Source organism: Strix aluco, chromosome 4 (assembly GCF_031877795.1).
Source record: "Strix aluco isolate bStrAlu1 chromosome 4, bStrAlu1.hap1, whole genome shotgun sequence".
Taxonomy (NCBI): Eukaryota; Metazoa; Chordata; class Aves; order Strigiformes; family Strigidae; genus Strix; species Strix aluco.
Window position 1 is genome coordinate 17,800,566 of NC_133934.1, and position 24,880 is coordinate 17,825,445.

At 40.5% G+C, this 24,880-nt stretch overlaps 1 protein-coding gene across 5 annotated transcripts in view; it reads right to left on the reverse strand.

The window, feature by feature from the left end:
• FAM184B (family with sequence similarity 184 member B) overlaps positions 1-24,880 on the reverse strand; it is a 50,578-nt gene that overhangs the window by 22,604 nt on the left and 3,094 nt on the right. For all 5 annotated transcript variants that reach the window (XM_074822217.1, XM_074822218.1, XM_074822216.1 and 2 more), the window contains exons 2-3: positions 22,651-23,546; positions 2,383-3,147 (exon numbers count right to left, since the gene is read on the reverse strand). In XM_074822217.1, the coding sequence (XP_074678318.1) occupies positions 2,383-3,147; positions 22,651-22,785 (900 nt within the window). In that variant the 5' untranslated portion in view covers positions 22,786-23,546. The remainder of the gene's footprint in view (positions 1-2,382; positions 3,148-22,650; positions 23,547-24,880) is intronic.

The following is a 24,880-nucleotide window of genomic DNA, read 5'->3' on the forward strand; positions in this document are numbered from 1 at the left end:
TGCTGCCAGAACATGTGTAATGTAGAGCCATTCCCTCAGATGTAGGCATCACTGTAAAGTGAACACTCATCAAGGGTTACCATCTAAAAGATGTCTGAGATTGTGAATATTGAGTAAAACCTCGTGAGTTAAAACTAACTTGAATTTAATGCTCTCTGTAGTTGAAAACCTAAGGGGAAGGCTTGTTCGTTTTACATCTGGCATAGGCCAAAATTCTTCCAAAACTAGACTGAACAGATCAGACTTAATGACTTGTCATCCTTTGTATTCTCTCTTCCACAATAATAATAATAAATGTGCACTAATGTGATGCCTTTCATCTAAAGGTCTCAAACCTCTTGGCATACACTAAGGAGAAAACAGGAAATTCATCTTGCTTAAACATCAGTCCTTTTATCTTTCATGCCTTATCATAGCTTTTCTTGCTACTATTTACTAATGATCAGAGGTATTGCTGATTAAAGAAATGTTTCTGTTTCCCAGTCTGCCATTGTCCACAGAATTCTGGAAAAAAAATGCAGTATTTAATGGTGGCATCAGAAATAGCCAATTTAGAAAGGAGAAATTTCTACTTTTTTATTTGAACTGGAAAGAATATAACTGTTTTCCTTCTTCCAGATTTATCCTAGTCTGAGGCTATCTCTTTAAAGAATCAAGGCAATACGCTCCGGTGGTATGTAAATCAGCCTCATTCCATAGACTTAGAGGATCTGAAATGTACAAGGTGAGCATATGTACCTCAGAAAATATTTCAGTTTTATCATGCTGATACTGAATTTAGAAATTAAATTGCTAACGACACCACGTTCTTATTCCCAGTTCCTATCACGTTTTACATTATTTATTCCTAAAAGACTGCAATTCTTATACAATAAATCAGAACAGTAAGCCACATGCATAAATTTTCATGTCTCCATTCCTCATTTCTCCCGAATGTTACTTCAGGTACCCACATGAAATCAGGATCTTACTTTCCCTCTTCCCCTCTATTGCTTCAAACTTCTACAGAGCCAGGACACTTTTCCTTATTAAAACAGAGATTACAGATTTCCCTGACTCAATTTTAAAAAATGGCTTATCTGCACCTCTGCTATTCATTATATCCTCTCCACTTTTCTACAGAAGATAGAGGTTGTTCTGCTCAGATCTACACAGTCTGAGTAATGTTGGGGAAGTCATATTCAAGTCACCCTCTGATCCTGTGAAACAAAAGGCAGCAACTGTATTGAAGGCTGAACTCCCTCAAAGAACATCCTCAAAGTGGCTCAGAACTCTGCACCATCAGCAAAATGATACTGACAGGCAAGATGTGAGGGCAGATGGTGAAAAGGGTCAGAGTTGTCTTGGAGGAACACAGGTGACTGGGGTGACCCTGCTGTCCACAGGATTCGGGGGTTCTCTGACTCTAAAGGAGAAAAATCTTCTTTCCCATCAGGAAACAATTATAGTAATTCTGAAATACTCCAAGTCTAGACCTTCAAGGTGTTTTCTTATCTAATATGCAAGATCGCTGTCATATGGTTGGGGTCAGGTCTGGTAGGTGAGTTTATGTTGTAGGAAGGACCAATAGTATTAGAAGGATGTGGAACTCTTGAGCACAGCACATGGCTGGGTGCTTTGGCTTCAGCACAGTTCATCAGTGTCTCTCCCACACCCTGACCTTATGTACCAAATGCAGCTGGATGGCAGATTGCCCATGATGTGCCAACCTCTGAAACAGCATCTGACACATGATGCAATTAAGTAGAAAGGGGCTGCAGAGCTGTGCTGCAAATGTATGAGACACACACCAGCTAGGATAGACACACAGTGTGAGGTGAGGACTAAGGGTAAAAGTTTCATGGCTCAGCACATAAAGCTTCACAGGTGTAAAGGACACTTCATTAAATGTCGCTTAGTACAAGCCACTGCTGCAAGGGTCATACGATACAAGGCAAGTGACTCCTAACCTGCCAGCTCAGGTCTCTTATCTAACCCTGTTCATATCCATGCACTTTGCTGTTGGCAACCACAGGGGAAAAGGAGAATGTACTCTGTAAGTACTCATTCCTAGCATCAGTGCCTGCTTGCTGTTCACATTTCTGGGCTGGAAAGGTAAACCTCTGTTCAGTCAAGAGACAAATTTTACCTCGCTCCTCCCTCAGCAAATACAAAGTCTAGTGTTCAAAGAGTTTTCCTAATGAGAACTCCTAATCATCTTAACTCTTTAAAACTCTCAGCACTATATCCCTTCTATTTCTCCTCTAAGCCTCTAAAACTGCTTTAGTGCTTACAAAGTATTTGACTCAATATACTTAAAAGACCCCTCCTCCCCCAAATTCTGAAGAACTGATAATTTGCACTTTTACAGGCAGAGATAGGGATTGCAGTCTCATATTCTACCTGAATTCTCTCCTTCAGCTTCTGGGAATCCTTCTTCCTCTCATTTATCTTCTGGCTTTTCTCCTCTAGGTCTGCCTCCAGCTTCTTTACCTGCTGCAGCAAAAAACCTTCCTCAGCCTCTGAGCTCTTCTTTTGCTCCATTTCTCTTTGCTGACAATTCTTCTTTGTTTCTACCCCAGATTGCTGCATAGCATTTTTCAAATCCTCTTTTTCTCTCTCATAAGAAGCCTGCAGTTTGTTTGTTTTCTGAGCATATTCTTCAGTTGCTCTCTGGTTCTCTCTCTTCAGGTTTTTAATCTCATTTATTAGAGCTTGTCCTTCCACATTGTATTTTTCATCTAAAATTACTTTTTTATCTAAATTTGCTCTTCTAGATGCTTTGCATTCATTTAGCAGTCCATCGGACTGCCGATTTAAATGTAGAAGCTCATTTTCAAAGTCTGCATTTGTATCTACCGTGTTTGTAGAAAGGACTGTCTGTGCTTGTTTTGCTTCTGTCCTGGGCTCCCTCTCTTCCACCTGCTTCTTGCACAATGTTAACTCTGCCAAGGCTTCTTCCTTTAGCCTCTTGTGGTGTTCTACTGCAATTTCAAGGGCCTGAATACGTTTCCTCAGCACTTGTTCTTCTTCAGCTTTGCTTTTACACTGGAGAATAGTTTCCCTTGTCTCAGCAAGAATGTGCTGAATTTCTTCTTCATGAGCCTCTCTCAGAGCGTGTATGCTAGCCTCATGTTCATCATTCTTAGTGTTCAGGGCATATATCACCTATAAACCAAGAAAAAGAATAGGAAATTAAAGTATCTGGTAAATGACAGTCATGAATTCAGTTACTGTATTTATCAAGGTGTTATATGCTAAAAGAGGATTACTGCTACCGTTTAATCTTTTTTGGTTGTTGTTTCTTTGTGGTGTTGGCTTTTTTCACTAGGAACAGAAAGGACAATTATAAACCACAAAACATTACAGGAAAGGAGGACAATACTGTAAGAAACAACATTTGCTTTTCACTTTTTGTCAGAAATTTCCTTTTTTATTCTTGGCAAGTTGTCACTTCATGCCCCTAGTTTGATTTTTGATACAATGAATGAAATAGGGCCCCTTCTCTACCTAACTGACTCTGTATTTGTAGTCCAGTTCACTTAGCCTTCAGTGCAGGAGGACTACCTGCCCCTTTAGCATTAGCAAGTGCTGAGGACCAGCTGTAGCAGATCTGTAGAGTGAAACCTGAAGTCCTGACATCCAGTTCATGTGGACCAAAATCAGTCTGTGATGTAAATGAAAGGAAAATTTACACGGAGGATTACATTTTGCACTCCTGACTCAACTAAAACACCACTGAAGATGCACTCCTGGAAGCCGTATGCCTGGCAAGTTAGCTTGGTCAGCATTTCAAGATAGGTATTACTTGACTGCAATCGCCTTCTGGCTTTATTCTGAGAAGCGTTCAGGCAATAGGGTTTTTCTCTCACTTCAGTAGCATCTAATCTCAGAAATCAGGTTTTAGCAGATTCAAGCAAGCTTCTGATGACAAAAAGCAATTTTTAAAAACAATTTATTTAAACTTTTTGATGTTTTATTTTCTTCTACAAAATGCAGAATTCTCACGACTATAAGACAAATTACCCCAAGCAGGCTTTGTCCATAACTCATGACATACACCAAAGACCTCTCGCAGAAGTTGTTGTACAAGCACACTACTATAGTTTTGAAAAGAAAATGCTATGAGAAGCCCATAGTAGACTGAAATGAAGAATTCAGAGTCAAAAATGGTAAATGTGCGTGTTAAGCTTACAAGACAGTCATATATAATTGCAAAACATAGTAACTGCCTTGAAAAGACACATGCTTGTCTTTTCATGCCCCCATTGGGTCACAGGGGGCCTAAATCAGTTTCTACTGGGCATAGTTATCTAACTCAAGGGGAACAACACATTATGTATTAACATATGCGTGGAGGTTTTCCACTTGGTTGGTTGGTTGGGGTTTTTTTTAGAGAGAACTTACTGTTCTACAAAACTAAGTTTGGAATTTGTATACAAGTTATGACAGATGCTTTCAGTCTGGCCTGAGCTCATAGAGGTTAATCAAAAGATTCCTAGACAATGTTTGAGAAAATAATAGTCTCAAGTACATAAATAAATACAGAAGCAAGGTCACAACTTATTCTTTAAGTATACTAGAATTTTGGCCCTGTAATCTTCAATATTTCCTCAGGGAAAGCCTCAACTGAGAGACTAATAGGTGTCTTGACAACAATAAGCGTCACAAGTCTGTAGTCTGTGTTGTATAAGCCCTGAGGATGTCTCCGGAATTATTGAATTTGCTTGGCTATGTCTAACCATTTTTTGTGGTATCTGTATATGAATAACATATTGAATTTCAGTCATCCATAAATGAAAGCAAACAAACAAATACATCTCGTGTGTAGTTAACTTCCTCCCTGGCAGTAATGAATTAAGTACAGAAATCTTAAAAAGTCACAAATGCAAAACAAGGCCTGGATACATTTCTGGATAAATACGTGACAAAAGAGAGTAACAGCATCATACTCTAGAAGACAAGCAGACAAGAAGTCATTGTCTGCATTTAGATATGTATAGTTTTGGCCCTTAGATTACATGTTGTTAATTCTTCTCTGTTATTTTTAACCATTTTTCCTTTGAAACAGAAATAGTTGCAGGATACTGAGCAGATTCCTTATCACCATAACTAAAAATCACTCTATGAATCTTTCTTAACGAGACAGACATAAAAACTACAAGGAGAACACTAGTTTTGCCCATGGGTTTAGAGTAACTGGTAGTTAGTTTGGGCAACACTTCAGTCAAGTAGGTCAGATGTTGATGATCACATTTCTGTGTTTCATTCCACCAGCAAAACAAAGATGAACATCCAGCCTTTGTGACTCAAAGACTTCCACTCTTAACGACTAATTTATCTAGTAAATCAGCACTGCCTGTCTCATATTATGTTGTGTTCAGGCTGATGGTGGAATTTGGGTTCCTCTTAAGTCTGACTTAATCACAGAGATTTCCCCAGTTCCATTTAGCATTAGACCATCATCAACATCTTAAGTGAGTTATCTAAAAAAATGGAAAAAACTGGCCTCCCTGCTCTATGTATTATTCCTACACTTCTTTTCAATAGTGGCTAGAACCACAATGAAGAATTTTGACTTGAAAATGCATGCCCTTAAATTTAATCTTCAAGCTTGAGTGCTGAAACTGATCCCTCAGTATCTTAACCTTCTTAAGAGATTTAATTTTTAGAGGGCAGCTTCTCTGTACTTTATGAAATTTAAGCCCCTCACACATGCCTTTCACTCCCTACTGAATATAGCTACTATATCCTGTTCCAGATACCTCATTTAAGAGACTGGAGTTATGTGAGATGAATCTGTGACTTTATGTGCTGGAAGGAAAAACACTGAAAAATTATTTCAGCATCTGTACTTTACAAGTGTATATACTGCTGGCTAATGTGGTATAAACCTCTGAACAGTTGTGTTGATAAACAGCTTTTTTAAATCAGCTCTGAAATCGATCAGTTTGACAATACAGAATTGCTTTCAAATGAAAAGAGTGCTACATTACTCTTTCAGTTACTAACATAATACCAATGGCTACTGCCTCCTTACAGCTCTCCAAACCTGAATGTATTGGGAAACACTGTACTGATTTTACAGCAACTGAGATTTATGACAGGTTGGTAAAAACACTATTACACACATATACACATGAACATTAACAGTGCAGTGAATATGAATACATCTTGTTAGTCCTATTTTATCCCCCAAATGATGTAAATTTAAATGGCATTTACCTTCTTTTCTTTATGGTGATGTAAAATAAAAAAGAAAACATTCAACTGCACCTCATCAGTGAAGACAAAGCTAAAGCATTCAAACCAAAAAAGAACGTTCTGTCTTCCTACGGTAGTGTTAAACACTACTCTCGTGGGAACCTGACTATCAGAATGAAAAAAAATGGTTCTAGCAAGTTGCTTTACTAGATGAATAAAAAGTTAAGACAGTTTGGTATAGAAGGTGAGGAGTGAGGATGATAAGAAGGATCAAAGAAAGGCAAATTATTGTAAGAGTTCTTCCTTCAGGCCCAAGCTAGCAGGCACAAATCCTTCCTGACTGAGAAGGGCTAAAGGGAAAAAAAAAGCAAAAGAATAAGAAAAGGCCCTGGAGGGGGGTGCCAAACAGGGTACTCCTGGCAGCACCCTAAAGAAAGCAGGGAAGGAGACAAGTTCCAGTTGCTCCTTAGCTCGCTAGAGGCCCACTGAGCCCAGCTGACTGCATCAGCTCCTTTTCACTGGTAACAGTATATCTTATCTTCACTAGCAGGTGAATTTGTATGAATTCTGTCTTGTCTACCTCCCAAGCAGACCAAAGCAGAGTGAGGTATCTAAACATGTCAGTCTTAAAAGGGTCTCTTTTAAAGTAAAGGACAGAGAAATTATTAAAAGTAAGCTCTGCACCCGTTAGCCTCCTCTGTCACTGTAACTATACAGATTAGAAAATAAAACCAGCTCCCGTAACTTACTAATTAATACTCTAATAAGTATGTTTTGTTCTTTCTAACACTGAATAAGGAAGAATATCTTTTAATTAAGGTACAGGCCTAGGCTATGATTAGCTACAGTGCTGATCCAATTTTACACCTATGCTGATTTCAACTGAAGGAGACCACTGTAACATATGATCAGGCACCTCATGAACTAAGTCTCATATCTCTCCTTGTGTCCTCTGTGGCTTCCTGAAAGCACAAGAATAATTTTATGCACCCAAATTGTTGCAGGAACTGTCGATAACATTACCCATTTATGTGTTTATATGAGAGAAGCCTTAAAAAAATTGGCATTCCAAACATCTAGAAGTGTTTCAGAAGCTAAAATTACAAAAATATCTTTAAAATCACATGGAATGTTGTTTATATTTTGTAGTTTTTTTTTTTTTAATTTGCCTTATGATTTTTTAGTCTTCCAGTGGCCTATGTATTGCACTTGATCTTTCAAGTGTGATCGAACATACGATTAGTCCTGGACTAAATTTTACTACAGAGACATCCAGCTGTCCCTCATTCGTATTTTATAGTTTCTAATAAACTAAGCAGAATAATTGCCAGTCAACTTAAGAATTGGGAAAGTAAAACTATATTGCAAGACTGTTTCCACAAGCAGAGCAGGTGCTAAAAAAGGCACCAATACCGCATCCCAACAATTTCAGCAAAGCAAAAATATACTGTAGAATCACAAAAGTTAATTCTAGACAGAGACACCTCTGCTGGGAAGCTCACATGCAGTTTATTACTGAAATTTCTTATGGAACTGTTCTATGCAATCTACTCAACTTTAATCCCTTCTTTTTACACTGGTCACAAATCTACCTACTATGACTCTGGTTGTAAGCAGTGCCTCCTCAGCATCTCAAGAAATATATCTTCCTAGACAGTCATAGAAATACTAAAGATTCCTCCCATTCTGACATGGAAATTTTGAGAAAAACTGGTTCATCTAAAACACAGCTACCACAGAAGGAGGTCAGAGGAGGCCACTAGTAATTACTGTAAGGAAATGCCAATAAAACCCCTATGAATTTCATTCTCAGAAGAATGTTTCCTGCATACAAGAGAGGGGACTTGGCTCACCTAACATCACCCATGTAATCATTACACATCTAGTGTAGGTTAGTCAATATGGAAAGGCAGGTGCCTCCAAAGGAAAATATTTTCCTTTTCAATACAGGTGTCTAAGTCAGGTAGTAGTGAATTGCTTCAGGTGTCTGGTTGTTTTGTTAATGTTTCTTGTGCTTACCCAACTGCCCAGCTCTTCCTTCTTCTATAGAGCTGAGAGAGTCCCATACAGAAGGAAGAGACAAGTTTTAATTCTCAGAGGCTGAAATGGATTAATTTTCCTCTGTTAGTCTGTTCTCTGGGGTTTCTCTCCATCCTGCCCTAATGTTTCAGTTCATATTGTCTTCATTTCTGTATACCCACTTCATGTTGTTTTACCAACACTTTATGAACCAAAACAGGTGCTGGGCATACAGATACCATGCACACCTGCTTTCATGCAGGATTTTGGAAAAACAAGCTTTTTCCCCAAACTGAATGCAGTTTATTTTGTCTTCCATCTAGATTTCTTTTTAATTTCCATCTTGTTTAGGTGTTTATGACTCCCTCTGAATTAGTATCATCTGTTAATTTTAATACGTTGTTTATTTTTACTTCCAGGTCATTAATTAATATGTGAAATAATGCAAGCTGTAGCCCAGACCTTTGTAGCATCTGCCTCCCTACAATGTGATGTTATAAACTGCTTTTTTACAGTTCCTGACTCATGTTGTACCTTATCCGTCAAAACCCTTTTCTACATAACTTTGAAATAATTTTGCAAAACTTAAATAGAAAAAGCACTATTATTTTTTTGTAGATTTTGTATGCAATTAAAAACTAGAATAAATAAAATCAGTCAGCATGACATTTACATGAAATATATTTCTATTCCTTTGTTCTCCCTGAGGTGAATTGAATTCATCCTGGGAGTATTTATCTGGTTGAGCTATATTCAAATGCTGTCAGAGAGGATCGCATTATTTTTTGTAAAAGCTAAATTAGGTAAAATTTCTCTCTATTAAAAACCACAGAACTAGATGAAAACACTTTAAAAGATTATGCTTATTCATCGATAAATCAATGTAAATCAACACACACACATATGCAGACAAGCAGAAAGGACAAATTGTTTGATTTCAGAGTCCGTTTTGTTCAATATTTGAAATCTCTGTCTTGGTGACATTCTTGTCTAACTCCTTGAGATCTCAAACATCCCCATAAATCTTTGGCTTTTACAGTCTTGAATGAGTTCAACTCCGATTTATGAAGCTGTTTCAGAAAGATAACATGCAAGAAATAGAATATTTCTTTGACACAAGCTACATTTATAACTATGCCCTCTGCTTGTCCATTTTAAGGTCATGTAGTCCAGGTGAAATTTTAGTACAATTCTGTCTCAATAGAAGGAACAAAAAGGCCTTATTTCCATTCAATTTACTGATAATTTAGGTGTCTGTTTTTTGTTACATATCTAAAAATTATAAAAGAGCTTGATAGATTTATATCCCAGAAGTTTGATCTCTATTATGCTTCAAAAATATAAGCTTATGCATCTCATTAATCAGACCTAAATACAGTGGTGATAGAATTCATTTGCCAAAATAACACTCAATTTTGTGAAAATGTTTTATTACATCCCAGATTTTTAAAAATCTTTAAGGAGTGTAAAATTGCAGACATTATGTTCAGTGCTTTCAAAGAGTTGGTTTGAGGGTTTTTTTTATGAATCTAGATATTCATATGAAACTTTATCCTTCCAAAGTATCTTTTAAAATCTTGTTACTGATTATGATAAAGCAATATTTTCCAATTTTACAATAAAAGCAGTAAACAAACAAATTTGTCAAGTAATTTCTCATTTGATTCCTGTTTTTCAAAGTATTTCCTTACTTTAAATACAGTAGAATTTGGAAATCTTACAAATATAAACTGTAGAATCATTGATTTAATTACAGCCCAGAGTGAAACATATTTTCCCAACCAAATACATCTTTTTGTGGAAACAAATACTATAATTTATTTAAAACCCAATGTTTATTGCAGGTTTTGCCTTCAATGTAGATTTATAATAAGCATAGATAAAATAGGCCCTGTTTCTTCCTATTCCAGACTAAAGCATTATACAGATTGGATCAAATTCTTACCCTCCTGTAGTTTACAGGTAAAATTCTGATAGAGGAATTTAAAAAATTTAAAAGGATTTCTCTTTATGTTCTACATACTTTGCTAACTAAGAAAAAAAACCACCAAATGCCTCAGCTATCCATGAATTAATAATACCAGTTTCTACTACTACAGGCACCAAAGTTTAAGGTCTTTACTGCTGTAAGCAAATTCAACAGTGGGAATACATGTGAAAGTGTCACAGACCCTCTGTTGCTACTATGTTAACAAAAGGGTTGTCACTTTTTTTCTTTGCAGTTTATTATGTATACACTTTTAAAAAAGAAAAGCACAGTATTCTTGGGGCTGTGGAGATTTCAGTTGCCTTACAGTTTTCTCATCCTAGTAATACATAGTTCATACTCTTATTTTGTTATGACTAAAGATATTCTCAGAGTAGTCAGTTTTCAGAATAGAGATCATGAATAGAGTCTCTAAAGTGCTGTACTAGCAGCTATCCTAATGAATACATCCATTAAAATTTTGAAAAATAAGTTAATGTCAAAAGTGATAGTTGACTACAGGAGTTGCAGAGGAACCTCACAAACACAGTGGTAAAAAGACATAGTTCAGTGTAGATAAATGTAATGTACTTTAAAGGAACAAATTACATTTTCCATACACTGACAGAATCTGGTATTGCTCAGAAAAGAAATCTTGGAGCTATAAAAATATACAATGAAGACAGCAGTCAGACAGCTAGGTAATGGGACTTCTAAGCAACAAATGCAAAACAAATGAAAAAACCTCCCTATATCACAACCATAAGCCTATGGTTCACCCACATCTTGTACGCAGCACACAGCTATGGTTCCCCGCTCCCCTTAAGCACAGTCTCACTGAACTGAAAAAATGTATACTAAAAAGCAACAAGAATAATCAATTATGATAAAAGCTTCCATGTAAGAAGTAACAATAAAACACGACTCTCCAACTCTGAAAGAGACACAGCTGAGAAAGGAACATGAGATAACTTTGTTAAGAGATTAAAATACTGGGATTTAGGTGTTCACTGGTGTGCCATTCGTGTAAACTCCCATTATACTCCATCACCAGAGATCCAGTCAGTAAAACTGAGAGAGTCCTGAGGATGATTCACAGAATCGTCTAGGTTGGAGAAGACCTTGAAGATCATCTAGTCCAACCATCAACCCAACATTAACAGTTCCCAACTACACCATGTCCCTCAGCGCTATGTCAACCCAACTCTTAAACACCTCCAGGGATGGGGACTCCATCACCTCCCTGGGCAGCCCATTCCAACGCCTAACAACCCGTTCTGTAAAGAAATGTTTCCTAATATCCAGTCTAAACCTTCCTTGGCACAACTTGAGGCCATTACCTCTTGGCCTATTGCTTGTTACTTGCTTAAAGAGACTCATCCCCAGCTCTCTGCAACCTCCTTTCAGGTAGTTGTAGAGGGCGATGAGGTCTCCCCTCAGACTCCTCTTCTCCAGACTAAACAGCCCCAGTTCCCTCAGCCGCTCCTTGTACGACATGTGCTCCAGACCCTTCACCAGCTTCGTTGCCCTTCTCTGGACACGCTCGAGTAATTCAATGTCCTTTTTGTAGTGAGGGGCCCAAAACTGAACACAGGAATCGAGGTGCAGCCTCACCAGTGCCGAGTACAGGGGTAAGATCACTTCCCTGTCCCTGCTGGCCATGCTATTTCTGATACGAAGCCAGGATGCCATTGGCCTTCTTGGCCACCTGGGCACACTGCTGGCTCATGTTCAGCCAGCTGTCAATCAACACCCCCAGGTCCCTCTCTGACTGGCAGCTCTCCAGCCACTCCTCCCCAAGCCTGTAGCGCTGCTGGGGGTTGTTGTGGCCCAAGTGCAGAACCCGGCATTTGGCCTTATTGAAACTCCTACAGCTGGCCTTAGCCCATCGCTCCAGCCTGTCCAGGTCTCTCTGCAGAGCCTCCCTACCCTCAAGCTGATCAACACTCCCACCCAACTTGGTGTCATCTGCAAACTTACTGAGGGTGCACTCGATCTCCTCGTCTAGATCATCAATAAAGACGTTAAACAGGAGTGGCCCCAAAACCGAGCCCTGGGGGACACCACTCGTGACCGGCCACCAACTGGATTTAACTCCGTTCACCACAACTCTCTGGGCCCGGCCATCCAGCCAGTTTTTTTACCCAGCAAAGTGTGTGCCCATCCAAGCCACGAGCAGCCAGTTTCACCAGGAGAATGCTGTGGGAAACGGTGTCAAAGGCCTTATTGAAGTCAAGGTAAACAACATCCACAGCCTTTCCCTCATCCAATAAGCAGGTCACCCTGTCGTAGAAGGAGATCAGGTTTGTCATCAATCAGCATGATCAGCAGGACCTGCCTTTCATAAACCCATGCTGACTGGGCCTGATCATCTGGTTGTCCCGCATGTGTTGTGTGATGGTACTCAGGATGAGCTGCTCCATAAGCTTCCCAGGCACCGACGTCAAGCTGACAGGCCTGTAATTTCCCAGATCATCCTTCCGACCCTTCTTATATATGGGTGTCACATTGGCCAATTTCCAATTTGTCGGGACCTCCTCAGTCAGTCAGGACTGCTGGTAAATGATGGAAAGCGGCTTGGCGAGCACCCCAGCCAGCTCCTTCAGCACCCTCGGGTGTATCCTATCCGGTCCCATAGACTTGTGTGTGTCTATGTGATGCAGTAGGTCACTGACTATCTCCTCCTGGAATGCAGGGGGGTCGTTCTCCCAGTCTCTGTCTTCTGGCTGAGGAGGCTGGATTCCCTCAATATAACTAGTCTTGTTATAAAAGACTGAAGCAAAGAAGGCATTAAGCACCTCAGCCTTTTCCTTGTCACTTGTTACCAGGTTTCCTCCTGCGTCTAGCAGGGGATGGAGGCTCTCCCTCGTCTTTCTTTTGCTGCTCACATACTTATAGAAATATTTATTGTTATCCTTGATTGCTGAAGCCAGATTAACTTCCAGCTGGGCTTTAGACCTCCTGATTTCCACCCTGCATAGCCTCATAATGTCTTTGTAATCACTGTGAGTCACTAGCCCCTTCTTCCAAAAGCTGTAAACTCTCCTTTTCTCCCTGAGTTGCAGCCAAAGCTCCCTGCTCACCCAGGGTGGTCTTCTCTGTCACCAGCTTCTCTTACAGCACCTGGGGACTGCCTGCTCCTGTGCCATTAAGACTTCCTTCTTAAAGAGTGTCCAGCCTTCCTGGACCCCTATACCCTTCAGGATCGTCTCCCAAGGAATCCTGTCAAGCAGGTGTCCAAACAAGAGAAAGTCAGCCCTTTGGAAGTCCAGGATGTCAGTTCTGCTGTCCCCTCTCCTGGCCTCTCTAAGAATAGAAAACTCTTATTTCATGATCGCTGTGCCCTAGTTGGCCTCCAACTGCCACATCATCCACCAGTCCTTCTCTGTTCACAAAGAGGAGATCCAGCAGGGCACCTTCTCTAGTCGGTTCACTCACCAGCTGCATCAGGAAGTTATCTCCCACACATTCCAGGAATCTCCTGGACTGGTCCCGCTCTGCTGTGTTGTATTTCCAGCAGATGTCTGGGAAGTTAAAGTCTCCCATAAGAACAAGGGCAAGTGATTGTGAGATTTCTCCTACATGCCTATAGAATATTTCATCCACCTCTCTGTCCTGGGTGGGTGGCCTACAGTAGACTCCTACTACAACATCTGCCCTGTTGGCCTTCCCCTTGATTCTAACGCAAAGACACTCCACCCTGTCTTCGCTACACTTGTACTCAAAGCAATCATAACAGCCCCTAACATACAGCGCCACCCCACCGCCTCTCCTTCCTTGTCTATCCCTCCTAAAGAGCTTATAGCCATCAACTGGTGTACTCCAGTCATGGGAGACATCCCACCATGTTTCTGTAATAGCCTGTTTCATCATGGCTTCAAGCTCCTCATGTTTGTTACCCGTGCTGTGTGCATTGGTATACATGCACTTCAGATGGGCTGGTGTTTTGCCCCTCTTCCCCCTTCAAAACTAGTTTAAAGCTCTGTCAACGAGCCCAGCTAGCTCCTGCCCCAAGATCCTTTTCCCCCTCTGGGACAGGGGCATCCTATCTAATGCCAAAAGGTCTGGCATCCTGTATATCAAGTCATGACTGAAAAATACGAAGCCCTTACGGTAACACCAGCCTTGGAGCCACAAGTTCATCTGTTGAGTTCTCCTGTACTTTTCTTCATCCATCCCCACAACTGAAGGGATGGAAAAGAACACAGTTTGTGCCCCTGACCCCTTAATCAGTTTCCCCAAGGACCTGAAATCTCTCTTCACTGCTTTAGGACTTCTCCTGGTAATGTCGTCGCTACCTACCTGAAAAACTAAGAGAGGGTAGTAGTCCTTGGGTCTCACTAGAGCGGGGAGTTTTGCCGTGAGGTCCTTGACCCGGGCCCCAGGGAGGCAGCAGACTTCCCCATGAAGCAGGTCTGGTCTGTATATTGGGCCTTCGACACCCCTCAGAATGGAGTCACCCACTACAATGACTCTTCTGGGGTTCTTTTCAGAACTGGTTTTAATACCTGGTCCAGAACGAACCAGCCTTGGTGGACCTTGGTCTTCCTCCTTGTTTGTCTCATTTTATTCCTCCTTCTCTTCTTCATTCAAAAGTTCCAGGGCCCCAAATCTGTTGTGAAGGGACACCATGGAGGGTGGGGGAGGTCGGGAGAGGATTTACCTGCCTCCATGAGCAGGGACCTGTTTCCAGCCTCCCCCATTACTTAGGTCCCCTCCTTCTGCCTGGTAGCAAGAGGATGACAGATTGCCTGCCTTGTTTGGAGCCTCCATTTGCTCCTGTTGCTTCATGGGTGCCAAGGTACTACTCCACCAATCAATTTCTCTTTCACACTCCCTAATACTTCTTAATCTTTCGACCTCTTCTTTGAGTTCCGCCACCAGGCTGAGCAGCTCATCCAGCTGATTGCAGCACACACAGGTGTTGTCACTGCTGCCCTCCGCCAGGATTGACAGGCTCAGGCACTCCCCGCAGCCTGGGACCTGGACTGCTGCATGTTAGCTCACTGAGGTAGACACTGAGGTCCCGACTCACTTGCCTAACCTCAGAGATCTGGTACCATAGGCACCTGAAACATCCACACAGGAGTTGACAAATGTGTCACAGGCTTTGCAGGATAACTATGCTTTTCTGGAACTAGGCTTATTATGCTCAATTCTCAAATGACACTAGTTTTAGATAGCTCATGAAACTGAGTTCAGTCCCTAACAGCTGGTCTACTAAATTATTCTCTAGGCTCTACTGATTACATTGGCAGCTTGGGCATACAGTACACATGAAGGACACTAAATTAAAGTATTCTAATCTCAAACTGAACCTCATCTGTGTCATGTCTATAGTCAGAAGTATAATGGAGAATGTAAATACCAAATGATCACTCATCACCTTTCTTAATATATGAACTACAAAACAGCTAGGAGGTGGCATGTTAAAAAAACGGAAGACTGTATGTCATGTTATATTTAGCTAAGTACATGCGTCCTGTCACAGGAGTCTGTAACACTAAAAGGTCACATGGAATCAAGAAATGATTGGACAAATTCATTGAAGAAAAATCCAGTAAGGGCTATTAAGTACCAAGATACTTTGCCAGTCTCTGGAAAACTCGCACAAATCACTGCAGGTGGGGAGAATACTTTGCACAAGTGCACTAGAGGCATGCCATATTCCTGTAACTCTCTGGACACCATCAGAGACAAACTACTGGCTCAGATGGACCTCAGCATACAGTGTTTTTTAAAAGATATTTTTCTTTCAGTTTCTCTCCTCCCTTTCAAAGTAGTCTTGTAGGAGTCAGAATCAACATATTATCATGTAGTTAAAGGGCTCTATAATAACTATGCTGTTACTCATGTTCCCATGTAATTTTTACCTGAATACTTGTAACAGTAAAATGGAGCTAGACTGAATACAGCCATACTCACATTTCCATTTCAGGAAGACATTCTCTTTAAGCATATGTATATTAAGCATATGCTGGACACTTCCTGAGATTGTGTTGATGATCACAAAACCAACAAAATGTAACCACCATTTATAGTCAGAAAAAGTGGAAATAGTCTGCAAAATTTAAATTGGTCTGAATAAACAACTCTGAGGTCTCCGAGCAACCTCATCTAGTTGAATGTGTCCATGCAAGGGCATTGGACCAGATGACCTTTAAAGGTCCCTTCTAAACCAAACCATTCTATGGTTCTACGATAACAGTCCAGTACAAATATTAAAGCTTATGCTAATTTTTAATTATGCTTTAATTTTAATTTTTTAAGCATTCAAATTTAAAGCTTTAAGCCCCATGGGTTTTTGAGAGTGTCATGTTTATATTGTGAACAATGACTGTACTGGATGACCAAGAGACACTTGCCAGTACTCCAACTTGTCTATACTCCCTGGCCGCACCCTGACTGCATTCACCCATCTGGGTGCACAAGTGGGCAGGGAGCTGTAATGTTCTCCAGTACACATTCCTCATCTCAAAAACCAGGGGACAAGGATCGTACAGTGCATTGCAAGGATGCTTTAAGGAAAAAAGTATTTTACATAGCATACACAATTCTGAAGTGTTCAAAAGCCTAAATACACAGCTTTAGAACATTTAAGCAAGAATGTCTTAAGATGAGTTGGCATTGACTTCTAACTTGGGTATAATTTTCTCAGTTGTAAAATACTGGTATCTATATACCGGTTAAAGAAAATATTAGGAGAGAGGTACAGTTATGGTGTCACTGAAAAGTGTACATTAACCATGAAGATAGAACATGAAAAAACAATAACCTTGCAATTTTCTTTTGTGCAATTAATGGATCACTAGATATTTTATTACCTATTGCCTGTAATGCGCATATTAATAAAATGCACATTTTGTAGGAAAAGTGACTTGAATTTAGTATGTAGTTTCATTATAAAGTAGCTTTGAGTTGTTGATTACTAAGGCTGTCAGATTTTCTGCAAACTTGGTATAGTCAGTGACAAATTTGTATGGCAAGAAGGTAATTCAAATACATAGTTGTCATTCTTACACCTTTAAATGACAATTTCTAGCCATCCAAATAACAACATTCTAGGCTTCTTCCTCATAGAAGTAGTGGCTTTAAAACTGCTTTTGACTAGTTGATCAACACAATTTTATGACATTGCACATGGATTTTATGATCCAGGAGTTCCCTTTTAGTTCTGTAAGGAAAACGTAGTGACGACAAGTTGAGAAATCTTAGTCTGCACATTTTTGTCAGCTGGTAGGCAAAAATAACGCTAGCTTTAAAACCCTGATAGAAAATTGTACATAAAAATAATGAAAACAAATACATCATAAAGTACATGGGGATATTGATAGCTGACTATTAGTCTTGTTAGTACATAATTTAAGCATCTTTATAAAAAGATTCTTTCTCTTTGCCTACATGAAAACCAGTTTTTATATTCCTTGCCCAAAGGAAAAATATTGTTGCTCCAAAAGCATGATCCTAATTTTTATGCTGTTCCATTTTGCTTCATTTCTGTAGAATATTGAATACTTCTCTAGAGAATGGAGATCAAAAAGCCTGAAGCACACAGGAGAGTTCTGGTAGCATGACAACTAACTGCACATCAGCTGAGCCACTCTAAGCATTGGTTACTGAGTACTAACGCATCACAGTAAATAAGGTCAATAAACTTAGCTTAAACTATGTGAAAAAGGCAACATACTTCAACCAGAAACATGAGTAGACAACAGGAGTGCTCCATTACAGTTGCTCAGCTGATAGGTGCTTCCAGAGTAAGCCATTAGAATTTGATCATATTTCATTCCTAAACCTATCAGACATTTTTTTAAATGACAAATAAACCAGGAAAGGTTAAAAGACCTAATATACAGCCATGCTGCAAAACACTGGAGTGGTGTAAACAGTCTATGCCCTCACACACATACCAAGTCACTTGCTAATTCTTGTATAAATTTCCCCCCATAGAGTGAAGCCAACAGAACTAAATACGAGCATGTATCTCATACATTTCTGTGCAAAAGTCAGACATCCTTCCTTAAACAAGTAAAACCCACTTTCATTAGTTATGTGTCTGATTTTCCACTGAAGCTTATTAAACAATGTTCATATTTTGTACCCTGTTGACTGAGCTGAGGTGCAATAAACCTCTGGTGACTGGTGGTGATAAGCAGCCGGAGTGTGTAACATTTTCAACTCCTCCACATAAAGTCATAAACAAACATCTGAACTATGCTGCAGCTTCCAGAAGAGGAACACACTTGCTCCCCTTTGGCGTTTCTTTCCCCTGAAGGAAAAAAAGGTTCTTACTTGTGTTTTACAAGCAATGAACTTTTTCCTGCATTGGAACTCTCTTCCTCTGTTAAGATTCACGGTATCCAACATACATACACAAAATTTTCGCCAGACTGCTTGATTTTTTTTGACTAACAATCTACTTGACTGAAAATGCTGCAATTTAAAATGTGCTTCTTACAACACGGCTCCCAAATTCCCAATACAGTCAGATGAACCCCCAGGGAAAATGAGTTAATGATCTACTCTCATAAAAAAAATATTCCTCCATTTGTACCCAGGAATTTGTCTCTAAGAAGGAAACAGAACCGCTTTGTGGCTTAGGTAGCTCTCTGACCACCAGCTAGTATCACCATCCTCGTTTTTCATAGAATTCATCCTAGTTTTTCATATTAGGCTTGGTTCCAAAAGTGTAGTCCAGAACAGCAGGTTTGGTTTGAGCCCCAGTGGCAGAGGTCTGAAAAGAAGCCTGAATAACATGGATATCCGCAGCATATCTAGTTCTTGCCAGCCCTGCCCGCACTGCATTTTCAGTGAAAGTTGATCCACTCTCCTCAGCACTCCTCTTCCAGAGCTCATTTGCATTTCTCATCCTATCTCAAGTAAAAAGGACTGTCCTGATAATCTGTTAGCTCATGAAAATCCTGTAATAGCCAATGGATGTTAGAAATCCGTAGCCTGAGGCAGCAGGCAGTGACATCCAAAGTGCACTTTAAACTCCGTGTTATTGCTAAACAGATCAGAAATACAAAGAACTGGCTAGCACAAAACTGCATGCCAAAGGTCCCATGTCCGATGGCGAAGTCCAACCTCAGTTACTGGCACAAAGTATTCTGCTACAATCATAAGAATAGACTAACTTCAAGTCCCTATTAATTTGAACACACTAGTGTGGCAGAAAGGAACCTAACAACTAAACATGTGATTTGTATATGTGAATGACAACTACAGATGGGCATTCCCATTTGCAAGCAGAATGCTTCTGTTTAATTTCTGTAAGTTCATAAATCAAAGCATAGCTCATCTGGAAATAGCTGCAATGTTATCTAATTTTAATTCAGAAGGCCTAGGCAGATCTCATCCAAAATCACTAATTTTACTAGGGCTTTTAAACTTTTTACCTGCATCCATGGGAACAAAGAAAATTCCATTTGCACTTTTTAATATAACCTTTTATTTTTTTACTTTTGGAGAAAGAGGGGGACAGAGCAGAAGAGAGAGCCTGACTGAGCTTACAAAATATGCTCATTGTGATAGCCCAATGTGGAAAAGCAATATATGTTCTACATATCAACAGAGGAAAAAGTCTATCTTTGTGAGAAGGGCCTGGCATCTAAAAATACCAATAAAAGGGCTACAAAAAGCAGTAGCTTGCTGCCCGAAGCAGACAAAACATTTCTGAAGGCTTGTATTTTTGCTGCTACAGCCGAAAAGGTGCAGAACAGGAAAATGCACGACTGAAGGTATGAAAGCTTACTATATTCTACCTCTCCAAAAGCAAAAATAGCAGGGCAGTAGAACGGGAGCAGCTTTCAGGATTTCTGTGTCCCGATTACCTATGGTGATTCCCTGTACCAGCCTATGTCTTAAAATGTAATTGGCACATCATGCAACAATGGAAACTGCATCACCTCAACCAGTTTGGTTCTGCTCTCGATGCCTTTGCCACCCCTCCTTCGCCTTTGAGAGTAGGAGGCGGCCACTGCTGACTATGTAACAAAGAAACAGAATATAAGTCAAGCTCTGTATCCTACACCTAATTTAAACATTTTGTATTCATTTCTCCTGGCACAATGCAGAGCGGATGAGTAATTAGATCATTATCTCCCCCTCAATGAAAATCTAACATCACTGGGACAGGAAGTTGCAGCTGTATAACAGGCAGCACTACTGCATACTAGATTAAAAAGGAAAAGTGCTACAAGCAATTTAAAATTAGGAGGTATTTTATTATAATTATCCCAGCTGTAATAAAGCCAAGAAAACAGACATTCAAAAGGGAGCTCTCAAAGTTCCTGGGCCAAAAATTATTATAACGAATTTTCCGTATAGCCATTTTTCAGCTAATCTGGTCTCAGATTTTGCTTCTCTGATGTTTGCTGTTGGTACAGCATTAGTCCACCCAGGATTTAGAAGGGAAAGCTTATGATTAAAATTCCAATTCTGCCATGAGTTCTCTACATATGTAGTGTTATTGCAGAAAAAAATTGGTTCTTAAAGGCCACATTCCAAAACAGAATGATTTGCTTTTCAGAAGTGCTTTTTTGAGCTTCAGGTATAAATCATCTTTATTTCAGATGACTGAGAAGTATTCAGAGGGAAAATTCTATTAAAAGTAATCACCCCACCCACATTTTAACAGTAGAGATTTAGCAAAAGCATCTGAAAAAAACACTGCAATAAAATTTTGCCATGATCCTTTGCACATTTTTTTTCTCCATTTTGCTACCAAAATAGCAGAATTTTCTTTCCCAATCCAGACAAGCTTTATAAAGTAATACAGGGTTTTCAGAAAGGAATGAGATACTTTTTCCTCAAAATGTAGTTGAAATTAGAGAGACTTAAAAAAGAATCACTTTATATAAACAGGAAGGCACAGAAATCTACAGAAAACGAGTTTAGCCTGAGAGTTGACAATTTTGAACAAGTGTTTCTTTGCACAGACTTCATCAATATGCTTTAAGTCTACTGTTGAGAAATGGATCACCCAGAAAGAGGAAGCTGGTGATTCCTCAACTCTTGTTACTGTGAAGTATAAGCTATCAATTAATAAACACCCAGCTACTGCTTTGCTATTAGAAAAGGTAATACTGGGATTTTTTTTGAGTGATACTTATGGACAAATTTTACTTAGTGTGCAGAATTGATGAAAGGTAGCAAGCGAGTACCAGACAGAAAACGAGGGAACAACTCAGGACATCTTAATCTAATTTACAGTCCTCTTTCATGTACATTTCACTGTGGTTGAGAAATCAGGAATGTTATCAATAAAGTGCTTCTCTCTAAGAATTTTTACAGAGTTCATTGCTCAAACATATCTGTGTTCAAAATAATAATAATAAGTTATGTTTATTTGGATAGTTTTCTTTCAATTACTACAGAATGAAAATGTACCTTGATGAGTAATGTGTGCATTTATAGGCAAAAAGTAAGGATCAGTTTGTGATCTTATATATATATGTACAAACATACAATCAAAGAACCAGTAAAGTAAGTGTTGGTATAGTACGTAAGTATAATATAGCAAGTATATGTATAAATATAGGTAGCACTTGTGTATGTATTCATACACAATATACATTATTACATACGGGCATCATTAGATAAGAATAATGGCACTCTAACTAGTAAGCCATTCTAACTTAAACATCTTAATGATTTCCTATCGTCTGACCTGTATTTTTAGTCAGTGTTTTTCATTGCTAAAATGTCTTTACCAATTGCAGTGAAGTTACAGAACACATAAAAGCTGGATTAGTAAACAAGGGTAGGAAATAGGTTTTCCCCCCCGACAAAGGTGCAGCATAAAAATACCTTAAAAGGTAACTGCCACCTCCTACAGATTTTCTCTTATTTCTTACCAGGGTGAGGAAAACGTTCAAAATATTTTGTAGTGTAACTCGGTACAGACTAAGAGTTTTACTGCAATATACTACATAATTTAGTCCTGCCTCTTTTCCAACTCCTGTCTTTCACAAATGTCACTTAAAGTATCTCTACTTATGCACATCAGGAACAATTAAGTACAAGACGACAAGTAATATTGTACTTTAGCACCACAGTTCGGCAGCAGCTTTGCGACAACGTTACTCGAGAACCTATAAAACGCAAATGAATTGCCTTCTTCGTAATTCAGGGAAAAAAGCGGACACCGTCAATCCCTCCGAGCAGCCCACAAACAAGCCCTACGTTATCGCAGATCTTGAGCTCTTCTCGTTATTGTTGCACGCTAATTAGAGCGGTAAAGTGCCAGACGTCGATCGTCAGCCACAAAGGCAACCCGCTAAGGTTGGTCTGCAGCACCCACGGGGGAACCGTTTGCAAGCAAGTTTGTGCACTTCGATGTTTTCAGCAACCGCCTTGTAAGAGAGGACCCCTTTCCCTTCCCTCCTCTCAGACAGGGGCCATCAGAGGACGCAGCTCCGAGCCAGCCCCGGCCAGGGCAGCCTCACCTCCCTGGGAAAGCTGCAGCAAGCGAGACTTACCTTAGTGAGCTGAGCGATCTTCTTGCACATTTTCACGTGCATTTCCTGACTGCGTTTCTCTGCCGAGCTGCTGCGAGCGGCTTTAGATCCATTGCAACTCCCGGGCTGATGAATCTTGTTTATGCCTGAGGCCATTAGGCTCGAAATATTTCAGTCAGGTCTGTCTGTGTACCCTCCGGGTGGCGCGACGCTACCGCTGGCGCTGGCCTGCCCCGGCGCGCTGCAGGCACTCGCGCCCCTGTCGCGGGAGGAACTTCAACCGCCGCTCGCCGCTCTCCGCAGATGTCCCAGCCTGTCAGCACAGCCCCCAGCCGAGGAGGCAGAGAACAGCATGTGCAAACATCCTGACTGGGACTTTTTTTCCCCTCTCCTGCTCTTCAAACGGTTGAGCTTCCGCCAGGAGAAGGTGCCAGCGGGTGGATGCTGCAGATTCCCCCCAGGAGACGCTGAGCCAGCCGTGCAGGCGGCAGCACAGGCGCTGCCGGGGATCCATTAGAGAGATGGTCTGCAGATTAAATCATGCTGCCTTCCTGGGCTGCCAAAGGATTGCGGAGGTCATCAGAGAAGATGGTGTTGGCACCTTTCATAAACTCTGTTAATTTGGCAATCCTCTCTAAATCCGAATGGACCAGTGATGTGATGAAGAAAACCTTGTTCAATGTTCGCCGCTGTGCTGAGAGCAGACGGGAGCAGTTCTTCCAGCTGAGAGGCACGCTGAGCCCGGGAGCCGCGTCCAGGATCCGCTCCGCCTGCCTTACCCACACTGGGCAGTTCCCTCAGTTACTCTACAGGCGTTGGAAAGGTGCCAGAAGAAAACTGACAGTATGACAGGTCTTTTTTTTTTTTTTTTTTTTTTTTTCATCTGCAAGCCATTCCCTCTTTTCAAAGAGATCAGGCTTGTACATGTAAAAATAAAAACGACAGACAGGCAGAAAAAAGGGCACAAAAAAGGCAAACTGTTAAGATAATGGGATTTTTAAAGAATACTTAAGCGTTACGCGAGACGAAAATAGTTAGTGGGCACGTTCAAACAAGTCTAGAAGAGAATGAGGAAGGAGAAAGCAAAGTAGGGTAAAATCAGAGAGGTGGAGAAAAAGAAAAGGGAGAAATAACAGGTAAGAGAAGCTGAGGGCTGCTCAACACCCCTTTGATGTGTCACTGCAGCCAGTACGAGAGACCCCATGGAGCAGGCCGAGGGCCCCATCTCAGCTGACGCTGGCCTGCAGCCAGCCAGGGGGGACATGAGGCTGCTTCTTCCCCATGCAGGTAAGGCAGCTTTCCTGTCTCACCTCCCGGCAGTACTTTCTGTCCTTCTTGGGCAAGAAGCTTACACTTTGCTAGTGCTGGATTTGAAAAGGAGCTTCCTCAGGACTATCAGAATTGGGAAGGAGGCATCTGGTGTCAGCTGAGGGCAGGGCAAAAGGGAAAATCCTCAGTGAAAAAGGGAAATCCGTGATGAGGGCAAAATGAGAGAAAGAACTGTTAAGAATAAACACTCCAAGAGGAAAAAGATCAGGGCAGAAGAAGAATGCCTGCAGCAGTGGAGAAAATGTAAGAACTTCTGGACAGCGAAACCAAACCCTTTAATTGCTGGGAGAAAGGGAGGGACTCTGAATCTTGAGAGGCAGAAGGAATCTTTACTCCAGGAGTGAGAGGAAATGAACACTGAGAAACACGGTGTAGGAGAAAGGAAAGGCCAGGAAGGAAAACAAAGATGGTCACAGTTGCTGGGAGATGCTAAGCAGGGAAGATGAGTTTAGCCCAGACACAACATTAATAAGAAAAGGTAAGAAACAGAGCCTTGCACACAGGAATGACTATGTATAGTTTCTTCATCCACTGGCATTAGTGTCCAAGATGCTGCTGCCTATGACTAAAACTTTTTCTATGACTAGGGCATAAGGATGTGCTGCTGTCAGTTGTCTGGTATCTGATAAGACATGTGCTCACACTTAAGTTTAACTCCGTTAATATGGTTATCTTTTCCCTGGAAGTGTTAAGGCCAGGTTGGATGTGGCTTTGAGCAACCTGATCTAGTGAAACATGTCCCTGCCCATGCATTGGGGTTGGGACTAGGTCATCTTTAAGGTCCCTTCCAACCCAAACCATTCTATGATTCTTTGATTCTCTACATGGTCATCAATTTGAGGAAAAAAAAAAGTGTAGGAACTTAATTATATATAAAAATTGATAAAATTGACAAGCTTATTAGGACAATCAAGAGAACACA